General features: G+C 38.5%; 1 protein-coding gene across 6 annotated transcripts in view; it reads left to right on the top strand.

The window, feature by feature from the left end:
• SATB1 (SATB homeobox 1) overlaps positions 1–12,400 on the top strand; it is a 104,051-nt gene that overhangs the window by 48,519 nt on the left and 43,132 nt on the right. For all 6 annotated transcript variants that reach the window (XM_034760750.1, XM_034760753.1, XM_034760752.1 and 3 more), the window contains exons 6-7: positions 1,086–1,197; positions 5,021–5,475. In XM_034760750.1, coding sequence (XP_034616641.1) covers positions 1,086–1,197; positions 5,021–5,475 — 567 coding nt within the window. The remainder of the gene's footprint in view (positions 1–1,085; positions 1,198–5,020; positions 5,476–12,400) is intronic.

The raw sequence follows: 12,400 nt of genomic DNA, 5'->3' as shown, positions 1-12,400 counted from the left end.
GCACAAATATAATGAAATGTTATATGCAGGCTAGCAAAGGAAACTTAATAATCAGGGCTTTGTCTTCTAGAGAGTCATTGTGTTCTAAATATGCTGGACAATTCCTTTAGTTATGCTAATAGTAGTTATTTTCCGCATTAAATACTATTGAAATTCATCAGTCTATTGGAATTGCATTCAGTGATTTTTGTTGTTGTTGTTGTTGTTGATCACACATCCTATCACAAAAATATATTGCCTATATTGAGTGTAATTTTTAACTTGCAACAGTGCATTAGTGTGCAAAACAATCTTTATTGATTTGTGAGACAGCACTTTATTGAAAGGTTTTATAAATGGTTAATTTGGTTAAAAATTGGCACCTCTTTCTATCTAACCAACTTGTTTCTAAAGATATCCTTAAATTTAATAATTTTAAAATGTCTTATTCTTTAGTATATTTTATGATTAATCTGCAGTCTTAAAATTAAGCACTTAATAGCACAGTACCCAGAGTTGAAGCTGACAATGAGAGAGTTTCTCAAAGTTGTTCCCTAGGAACAGTTTAAGTTTGGTTAAGAAGAGTGCATCCACTCTTGTGCGGCATTGTTTAAATCACTCTTCTGCAGCCCAGAAGACCTCATTCTAAATTAAATTTCCCCCCGTGATTCTCTGGGTTCTGGGCTGCATACAGGTGACATGAAGGGAATGGACATATCCTTAGCCGTGTTGTGTGACCTAGGATGGGTCAATTTCAGTTGAAAGCAGAAGTAGTACTAATAAATGACACTTTCTGAATTTAGGATTTTAATTCTTTATCTGGTGAAACAACACCTCATCTCTAGTGGTCTAAGATTCTGAGAGTTGATTACTTTATTCTTTTCTCAGTGGATTTGGTTTTTGTTCTCATTTACAATGTATTTAGTATTTGATTTTAAGCTTGATTAATGGATTTAAAGAAATTGAAGCTCTGGGCAAAAGGATTAAAAGTGCAGTATGATGCTCAGACCCTAAAAATATTATGGTTTCAACAATTGAAATAATTTCTGTTTCTCAATTTGTGCTGCTATGTGTTACAGATGATTTTTCCCCCCCTTTTCATGCAGAGTATGATTTCTTCCATTGTGAACAGCACTTACTATGCAAATGTCTCAGCAGCAAAATGTCAGGAATTTGGAAGGTGGTATAAACATTTCAAGAAGGCAAAAGATATGATGGGTAAGCAAAAAAGTTGCAGTGGTGGTGGCTATATACCATTACACGTGTCAAGGTCTGTCACAGTCCTATAAGAAGGTAGAGCTCTTCAAGATAAATGTAGTATGCTTTTTTTTTATGAGGGCGCAGGGAGTATGCATATAATGAGAGAATTAATTTCAATAAATATTTGTTATTAAACCAGCCAAACTGACTTGGCTTGTCTGACATGCGGGAAATTGGAATAAGATATAAAGTTGTCATTTTGTAAATCTGAGGCCTACCACGGCCTAGAATAATTTTTTTTAAAGCTTTATTTAGAACCGTGAAAGATTGTGAATTTGTGGATTTTTTTTTCTAAAATAGTACATTTTATATTTTTAAAGAAACAAGTCTGTAGTTACTGTAACAAATTCTAGTCTGGTCTCCATCACTCTCCTCCTAAAGAAGCTTATGAATTAACAAATGAACTGTATCTTGCTGTAACTTCTGGGGACTTCTGTAACTTCAGTCCATTATGACAAGGGCCTTGTTATAGCTATTGGGACAAATTTTTGCTGATTACAGTAAGGCTATAGTGTGCATGTATATTATAGGATTATAATAAATTAGTTGGTGAGGTATATTAATTCTTTAATGTGTTTTTATAAATGTCTTTCACGGTTTGTTTTTTAAATCAATTAATATAAATGTGGGCATTTTACATCCACTTCTACATAATAATTTTCAAACTGTTTTTGGAATGAAGAAAATGGAGTCTAATTTGGTTTGAATTTTGAGCATGTTCTAGCTTTTAGTATTTAAAGCAAAACCATTCATCTACCAAAACGGGTTCCTTGCCTTTTATAGCTTAAGGCAGTAATGAAGACAATGCATCACTTTTGTGGTAATTGCTTGAATTACTGTTCCAAGTGAATGGCACACTTGGGTTGATCTCTGCTTTCAGTTAGTGAAAACAGAAGGCTGCTTTCCTTAAACTTGTTTGCAACTTCTGTGTAATGTTAACTTCAGCAATGTCAGATTTTTCTGTAAGTTTAAAATCTAAAGCTGTTTGCTCCTCTGAGATCTGTGTTAAGGCTTGAGCCAAAGCCCACTGAGATCCGTGGAAATACTTATACTGATGTTAGTGGGCCTGATCCTTGTGCCAATCTCCCCACTGCACAGAAGGGAGTTTGGCCATCTCCACAGAGTATGCAAGCCAGGGGTAATGGGTATCCCATTACCTGAAGTGGTAATACAGCCACAAAGTCCACACTACATCTCCTCAAAAATCCTAGGTTTCAGAGTAACAGCCATGTTAGTCTGTATCCGCAAAAAGAAGAACAGGAGTACTTGTGGCACCTGTCTGGTCATTCAGTGACAGACCTGCGGGTGGCTATATTACAACAGAAAAACTTCAAAAACAGACTCTAAAGAGAGACTGCAGAGCTAGAATTGATATGCAAACTAGACACAATCAACTCCGGTTTGAATAAGGACTGGGAATGGCTGAGCCATTACAAACATTGACTCTATCTCCCCTTGTAAGTACTCTCACACCTATTATCAAACTGTCTGTACTGGCCTAGCTTGATTATCACTTCAAAAGTTTTTTTTTCTCTTAATTAATTGGCCTCTCAGAGTTGGTAAGACAACTCCCACCTGTTTATGCTCTCTGTATGTGTGTATATATATCTCCTCAATATATGTTCCATTCTATATGCATCCGAAGAAGTGGGCTGTAGTCCACGAAAGCTTATGCTCTAATAAATTTGTTAGTCTCTAAGGTGCCACAAGTACTCCTGTTCTTCTTTTTTCAAAAATCCTAGTAGCTGATGAAACTAGAGAGGGGCTCCATGATGACAGGAAGCTGTGAGTCCTCACCAGAGTTTGGAGGCATGGGGCCTCTTTGTAGAAGAACCCGTCTTTCCTCTGCCCTTGATAGGACAGTGTGAGGGGATTCTGTGTGAGGGAATCCATGGACAGATTTCTTCCTACAGACTCCCCTCTGGCAGGAGGATGATCTGCTGAATAATTGTTAATGAGGAACATTGTAGATATGTTTTTCTCCCTTCTCATAAACTGGGATTTGTTTCTTACACTGATATTTTTATATTGCCAGTAAATGAAACACATTTGAACAAAGAGCTATTCCAAATAAATCTGGTTTAAAGGAGCCCTGTCAGATCAAAGTTGGCCAAAAGTTTGATGGGGGAGGGGAGCCTCTTAATAAAACCTAAAGGAGTATTAATCTAACCTGGACTGTTCCAGCACTAAATATGTGCTCTGCTCAACTATAAGGGAGTCTAAATTGTCCACAGAGGCGCTAGAAGTTAAAATAAAAGGTGTGATTAGTCAGAGGGAGTGTCTGGGAAAGGTGCCAGTAAAAAAAAAAAAAAAAGTTTAGCTGTGCTTCAAGCCACTGAAACAATGATGCATGGGAGGCTATAAGATAAAGCAGCCTGTCCTCCTTCCCTACCCCAGTCTCTCTCACATCCAGATCCTTGAGCTTGGCTGAAGAGTAGCTCAAGAGTAAACAAGGTAAAGGTTGCCTTTGTCCACTCCTGGTCCTGCACACCAATACGGTCCAACAGCAAAATTTAACATAAATTATTCTAGTTTCTAACAGGTGATAGGATTGATACAGCAATGAGGAATTAGCAGGGTACAGGGATGTCTAGTGTGTATGCCCTTCTCCATCCCATCTGGGAACTGTAGATATAGTAGGGAAGGTTCTGCAGGAGTTAAAGTTCATGGGTGCAACACAAGCAGCCAGTGGGTCTATATGCCAGAGTAAGGTTGCTCCCCAGCAACAGCCACTACTAGGCTTTGCACGTCTGCACCCAGAGTTGTGCACACTCATGCTTACTGAGGGGCCTCCCTGAATCCCTGTAGAGCTGGGTAGCACTGCTCACCATTCCCTCTTCTGTGCTCCAGCTCTTTGCTCTGTCTAGTTTTTGCTTCCTGATTTTGGGCCCTTGGTTATTGACAGTGCATTAGACCAGGGGTGGGGAACCTTTTTTTCCTATCATGGGCCATTGAGCCCCAGAAAAAAATCAATTGCAGGCCACACACAAGTAAAAAGCAACTTAATTTACAGGTTTTTTTAGAGCGAGAAATATAAAATGTTCAACTCAACCGCCCCGGGGGGCCGGGCACAAAGGCTCAGGGCTTCCCACTGCGGCGGGATGAGCCGGTTGAAATTAAGCAACTGGCCGCATCCAGCCCGCAGGCCATAGGTTCCCCCACCCCCTCCTGCTTTAGACCCATATGACTGTGCAAACTGACTGCAAACATGGCTTTTGTTGTTGTTTTTTAATTTAAATAAATAAATGGAGATATCCTATCTCCTAGAGCTGGAAGGGACTCTGAAAGGTAATCAAAAGCCCAGTCCCCTGCCTTCACTAGGCAGGACCAAGTACTGATTTTGCCCCAGATCCCTAAGTGGCCCCCTCAAGGATTGAACTCACAACCCTGGGTTTAGCAGGCCAATACTCAAACCACTGAGCTATCCCATTTGGTGGCTGCTGCATTCCCCTTGTCCTTACCTTCAGGAAAGACTCCTCCCTTGCCATACTTAGACCAGATGAGACAGGTTTTTACTGAATCCCCACTAGCCCATCCTAGGTCCTACTGTCTGTATGTGCCGTGTGTGTGTTCGTTCTTCTTTTTAATGCACTGTACCATCCTTGGAAGGCCAGAAATGTAAGATTACACAGGAATGGTGTTGCTATGAAACTTCTTGTGGGATTTACAATACAGTAAGCCAGAATCTAAATTAAGCGGCCTTCTTCTAAAGAGTGTTTTACTATTTTCAGTTCATCTGTACAGGTATTTTGTCTAACTAAATGTTTCTTTTCCATTCTAGTTGAAATGGATAGTCTTTCTGAACTATCCCAACAAGGTGCCAACCATGTCAACTTTGGTCAGCAACCAGTCCCAGGGAACACAGCTGAACAGCCTCCATCCCCTGTTCAGCTTTCTCATAGCAGTCAGCCATCCGTTCGGACCCCACTCCCAAACCTGCACCCTGGACTTGTATCAACTCCTATTAGCCCTCAGTTGGTAAATCAGCAGCTGGTAATGGCCCAGTTGCTGAACCAGCAGTATGCAGTGAACAGACTTCTAGCCCAGCAGTCCTTAAACCAACAGTACTTGAACCACCCTCCTCCTGTCAGTAGATCCATGAACAAGCCGTTGGAGCCGCAGGTCTCAACCAACACAGAGGTGTCTTCCGAAATCTACCAGTGGGTGCGTGATGAATTGAAACGAGCAGGAATTTCACAGGCAGTATTTGCACGGGTGGCTTTTAACAGAACTCAGGTCAGACTTTTGTTTTTGTTTTTAATGCAAGAATCTGTTCTTTTCAGTATTTGCCACAATTTCCATCTCTCACCTTACTCATTTCCTCCCCACTTTCCTCCTATGAAGGAGCCATCAGTACTGGCTTGTGCTAGTACATCTGTGTCTAAGTTGACATGGTAGATAAACCTTAAGTTATCCACAGTCAGGGCCGGCTCTAGCTTTTTTGCCGCCCCAAGCAGCGAAGCGGAAGGGGAAAAAAAAAAGGTAAAGCTGCGATCGGCAGCACTTCGGCAGCAGCTCTTGCAGGTCCTTCACTCCAAGAGGGACGAGGGACTCGTCGCCAAAGACCAGGACGTGCCGCCCCTTTCCATTGGCCACCCCAAGCACCTGCTTCATTCGCTGGTGCCTGGAGCCGGCCCTGTCCACGGTGTGTGGAAATTCTCACCGTTCTTAAACAGCTTTAATTGTTCCTCTCTCGTTCTAGTTGCTATTCTTGGATGTGTAGTAATTTCCAAAAGAAGAGAAACCTAGCGGCTCTACCCAGAGCCAAGTTCAAAGCCACTCACCGAATCCCTTTCTATGTTGTAAAGATGCAGCTGTGCAATTAACGCTGTCTCTGTCTCGCATCATGTGTATGTGTATGCTGAACAAACTAACCGCAACACAGCGCAGACTGTGCTGCTCCATATCCCGAATGTATTCTCACTCTGTTTTATCATTAGCTATACTTAGCCTCCAAAGCACCCAACTGGCTGTTACTATTTTCTTTTCCTGCTAAGATTTGTTCTGTGACTACTACCAAAATTTTAAACACACCTCGACTAAAAGATATAATTTTTTTATTATATATCAATTTGGCTTTTTGATCTCCCACTCTTTCCAGATGTCTACTTTTTAAAATTAAATTTCATATTAAAACATTATTTTTTCTGAGTACCAGTGTACAGACCAAAGTGTATACTGCAGCTGTCAAATGCAGTAAAACCTTTAGCTCTAGCAAAGCTGATACAACACTAATGTGTTAGCTTTTGACACTTGATTTAGAAGCTAATGCTGCTATAACTTATTCTTCTATAGGATTTTAACTTAATGGCATGCCACATGAAATGTAATGAAGACACACTATGAAAGAAATGCCAATATAGCTAATAAGCATAAGAAAAAATAAAAAAGTATAATTTTTAACTTAAGGTAAAATGATCCTTAATATTAAGTATGAAAAAAATGGCTTGGAATTATGAAAATTTAAAACTTAGTGGGAAGGTATCTGACCAGTGTGTAATTTAACAATTATGCTCTGAGTAAAGTACATTTCTTAAAACGTTTTTTTGATTTAACTTTCCTTCTTGTATAATTTAAGAAGGAAAAAGACATTACACTTTAAATTCACTAATACTAGGTTTATATCAATGCACTATTTCCCTTCGTTATGAATTAGGAAAATGAACTCCTTTAGCTGAGATAGAATATAGCTTCTGTGTTGTATGTTGTGATTTCTGTATAAAGTTGTAGTTTTTCTTAAACATGAATCCTTAGATCCTTACCAGTGGTTGAGGTTTTTAGGATTGGGTTTTTACACTTTATTTCAGTGGTACTAGTGTATCTGAGTAGGATCAGGCTATGTCAGTTGAGATGTGTGAATAAATATACATGTGTGGGTTTTCGTTGTGCTTTTACTTAACACACTTGCAGTATTTAACATTTCTGATTATTGGCACTATTTCCTATTGAAATAAATAATAGCTTCCAGTTATGATGGCCTAGGGCTGCCATCTTGCCTACAAGTAAAGCTGAGCAAATAATTCAGAGAATAATTTATTTAGTAGATTTTGCCTCTGTTTGAATCGTGCCTGAGCAGCTTGAGACCTCCACCCCTCAAAAATAGTTTTTCCAAAATTTGCTAATTAATTTTTTCACACAGTTTTTAGTCTGTAGGTTGTATACGAATGCATTCTTAGTATTTGATATTTGAAATTCAAGTTGGAATTGGTTAATCTTGATTGAACACCTATCTCATATAGTACCGTATATTTCTATTTTGTGATTGGATTTGTGTAATCTTAGAATTAGATTCCAGTGCAAATACTCTCTCAAATTAGGAATTTGTTTGTTTAAAATTTACTGTTTCCAGGAATATTGTTACCAATAAACTCATTAGGATATACTCCAAAATGGGAGAAAACACCATCAAGGTGAACTTGTTTTAAAAAGTCAAATGAAGAGAGATGGAATCTCTTCTCCCCCCCCCCCCCCCCCGACAAACAGTGAACAAACAGTAGTTGCCCTTGGAATCTTACAAATTGCCTTCACTAATTAATTAAATACTTGCCTTTACATTACCTGTGTATTTACAATATTCATGGTATTGGATATGGAAAAGGTAGAGAACAAGATAGAAATAATGCAGATGCTGAGGGAACCTTAGACCCCAATCTTGCAGAGAGATACGCAAGCCTTACCTTGTGCCCCTGCAAAGCCCAGTTGAAGTCAATGGTGCTTCACACATACACACAGTTTGCAAGATTGGGGCCTTAGCTAGTTATCTTGGGTAAAACAGACAAGTTTAAGGGTCACTGCTGCATTTAATGTCTACATTGTGTATATATAAACCCATATTTTATAGATAAGCATATTTATTTTTAATCAGTGCATTCAGAATATATCTCCTTTAACCAGATTTAGGGGAAGAACTTTGATGCATTACATCTTTCAGCGGTTATTTCTGAATACAATGTATGTACAATACAATATAGTACAATGTACATGTAATATTTATTTTTATTTTTCAATAGTGCAAAGTGAAAATGTTTATTTAAATCCAGCTACTAAATTGAGTTAAAAACTAACCCGGGCTTAACTGTGACATGTTTAAAAACTGTCATAGGTATATTTGAGCCTCTCTCTGAAACAGTCCAGGCACCATATTATGCCATCAGTTTTTTAAGCAGAAGACTTCACCGGAATCGGTTAAACTGTGTAAAAACTAATGGTCTGATATGGCCCCAGATGAGAGAAGAGACTTGATTTTCAGTATAGAAGTTAAAGAAGGAAATGACTTCTACATTGAGAGCAATGCAGCATAAGTCTGGCGTTCAAGATGGGCGTCAGTTTTGGTTAAACGTGCTGGTGTAAATGTCAGCACTTCTTATCTTACAGACTTTAACTCTGTCAGTATTACATTGTGATACTGATATAAATATGCTTTAGGAAAAAAGAAATTCTTAATTACTTGGTTTGTAGTACAATGGTTGGTCAACACTTGGCTCCATTTTTCTGGGGATATTTTTTTTTTTTTCCCCAGGAAAAAATTCTTCTTAGATTAGAACTGCTTGTGCTAGGTCCTAGTCCATAGGAGAGAGGAATTTGGTAAAATTACATCTGCTAGGGTGGTGGTTTTTTTTTTTTTTTTAAACTATCTGAATGTTATTTTATGACAGTGTTGGGGGGTTTTTACATACAGAAATTGACAAGATGCTTTTAATTTTCTCTTGGATAATCAAATACAACTTCTTTTTCAAACTTCAAAGTTGGTACATATGTAGTTCTCAGTTAGGAATACATGTCTGGCCAAGTGTAAAAAGAAAATAGTTGAGAAATCTATAACTGAGTGAAAATTAGCATACTTTGCATATGCAGTACATCATTTGCCTTCCTGATTTAAAGTACCTTAGGCGAGTGGAACAACCCGCCCCTCCACCCCGGTCTGTTGCTGAACATTCCCAGTTGTCCTGTAAGGTGGACTTCAGTGCACAGTGAGTCTAAGGTTCTAGTGACTGCATTGCTAGGAACCCCTGTGAAGGGAATGTGAAAAAGAAGCAGTTGCCATTCCAACCCAGTGGCTGAGAGAGAGGTAGATTACATCGCTTTAGCCCCTCTTTGTAGTGCCCCATGCTAAGTTCATTTAGCCAAGATTTGTGTGAATTTCACCCCAAGTGTGGCTATCCAGATATATGCACATGGATAGCTGCACTAAAATAAACCAAGCTATGTTTCAGTTACCAGCTGTAAATGAATGAATAGATTGTATTCAGACTTTTTTTTCATCTAAATTCAGTGCATCATGCAGATAACACATATGTATAGTGAGAACACGCCATTGAAATACATAGGCTGATTCCAATCCCTCACTGGGCACAGATGAGGAGGGTGAGATGAAGAGGAGCCAGCCAGTTGTGGTTCCCTGAACCTTGCAGGGGTGGAGTAGTTTAGAGAAGTCTCCGGTCTATAACAGTCATAAGGGGCTGCCCACTAGCTAGGGGTTGCTGAAGTGCACTTTGGCCATACCCTTTATGTTGGGGACAAGGAGAAGGAATGGCATAGGGTAGCTGCACAGGCGTTACACCATGTCTGCTTTTTCCTTTTCAAAAGTGTGTCCACCCAGAGCCACTCACAAGTAGTAAATATGGAGAGTAGTGCACAATCATTTCAATAGTCTTATTTAAAAAACATTGCAAAAAATGCAGTACGTTTGCAATGCCACACACACACAAGTTGGTCAAGTCAAAGGTTAGGTTCCCATAAACAAGCCTGACACATTTCGCTTTAAGGCATACGTTGAACCATGTATATAGTACAGCAATCAGTACTATGTACGTTTCAAGCAAGGAGCTATTAGTTATGGTTCAAACCATAACTTTGGATTTCCTTTTTGTTTACACTTTATCATAACATATGTTGCATAAACTCTGGTTTTGTTGTACCAAGGTGACTGCAAAACACATTGTTCTCCCCTACCAAAGCTCTTTGCCTAAAGAGTTGCTGCTTTTGCGGTGTCTGAATGTAGATTTTTTCCTGAACAGAAAGTGACACTTTTTTGATTTCTGAACATATCTGAATGTTTTTGATGGATACCCTCTCTTCCTCCCCACCATTCAACCCATGTATATTTTGTTTAAAATATCGGCTTTTATTGTGCCATTCATTCGTTCGTCTTTTAGTTTTTAAATGGTAGAGTACAACCAAAAATATGTGAAAGCTTCTGGATATTTAAGACGATGCACATACTAATTCTGGGCAATTACTGTTTTAAAGGAAGAACATTTGGGTGCAGTAAAGTGCAGACTATCATTTTAAAACAAAATCTGAAGTTTACACTGATCACCTTGCTAGGCTTTTTTTTCTTTTTTCATTTTGTCTTTGGCACACTTTATTTTCCAGTAAAATGAAGAATGAAGATGGATTATTCAAAATTGATAACAGTAATGGACCATCATGTAATGTTTTATTGAATTTGAGTTCTGTAAATTATGTGGTGGAGGGAAATTTGCCTGCTTAAGTATAACCGAAATTGCCACTGTGTTCATATAATTCTTCATAGTGTAATTTAAGAAAAAGCACACTATCCATATCACTATTGAATAAAAGGTAAAAAGGTGCTATTACACTATCATGACAGCTCTCCTCTTGCTACTAAGCGACATAGATAAATGTGTCTGCTTATAACTTACTTGGCAGGAATCCAAACTTGTGGGTGGAGCTTGCAAATAATCTTCCACCTGGACATGTGATTTAAACACAATGTAATGGAGACAGATAGCACTCAAGGATATTCTACATATTTTGGGGAGGTTTCAGCAAATCACATTTTTCTTCTGGGAGCTTTGAAGTTCCATAAGGCTGATAAAATCTATTTGAATCAGTGATTACGTTCAAAGAGGAGACAAACTGGGGGCCAGACAGGCAATGTTTTTGTTCATATTGGCAGACACTTTAATTTATCTCCCATTTTAAAGAATTCATAATTAGCTTTTGAAAGCACTGATAATATTTATTGAACATTTTTGTGCAATTACTAATGAATTATACTTGCGATGACTTGTAAACTTTTCTTTAAAATGAGGCTTGGTGGTGTCTTAAAATTCATCTCCACTAAAGGAGGGGAAATGGGACTTTCAGGCTGACAGATTGAAGCTGCACATGCAAAACTGCATTTAGTCTTCATGCAACCTGAAGTATAATATCAGGAGAGCACACACTACAAATTGTATCTTGGCAAATCACTTTAAATCTGGTTATAAGTGGATGGTAAATCTGTCAGTGTCAGTATTAGACAGGGTGCTAGGTTTGATGTACGGAATGCTCATTGGGATTTACCTGTTTATATTTTGTCATACAATTTTTTTAGCTGAATTTTAGTGCTCAGAAAAGTGAAGGACTAGCAGTACCAGCTAAAGCAACGTATTGCAGACAGATATTGCTATAGTACTTCCCAATTCTGTTAATGCACCTTGTGCAGTCACCTGTATTCATGTGTGTACTGGAACTTTCGCTCTCAATTCATTAGAATTCCTACTCATGTCAACTCAGTGTTTTCACAGCTTATGGTGAAGGCCAGGTATACATTTACAACTTTTGTGAATATAATAATGTTGATTTGGGGGTGTGGTTTTTTAATTACATTTCTAACCAACAAAAGCCCTAGAGTTTATACCAGCTTATAGTTTATTTCGTTCAAGGAACTGGTGTAAGTTATACCAGCAAAAGCATTCTTTTTTTGCCATTTTAAGTTGTCTGTATTGGGAAAGTGCGCTGATTATAGCTAGACCGAGAAACCTTTCCTAAATCTAAAACTTGCTGTTTTGTCATCCATATCTCTTCATTAGTTCATCTTCTCCAGTCAAATGACCCCTTGTTGATAGTGGTTGTCAGCAGTGGGCTCTCTTCCTGCCCCCCGGCTAATTAACTGGTGTTATAAATGCATTGCTTTTTATCCTGTGTATACTCCTTTCAGCACTGCTACAAAAAGCACATATGAGATCATATTCCAGCACATCTCAAATACACTTTCTATAACTGTGCTGAAAATGGCTTTGTCTTCCCTACAAATAGCAGTTAAACCTTTCTGAACAATTATTGGAAAATTAGAGGGACCCATTGCTAACTAGCATTCTTAGCACTGGGTCATATTTCTAGCATCCAGAGATCTAGTAAATAGGTAGACAAG

This window comes from Trachemys scripta, chromosome 2, assembly GCF_013100865.1.
Source record: "Trachemys scripta elegans isolate TJP31775 chromosome 2, CAS_Tse_1.0, whole genome shotgun sequence".
Classification (NCBI taxonomy): Eukaryota; Metazoa; Chordata; order Testudines; family Emydidae; genus Trachemys; species Trachemys scripta.
The sequence above is the reverse complement of the archived record's forward strand: the minus strand, read 5'-3'. Positions and strand labels throughout refer to the sequence as shown.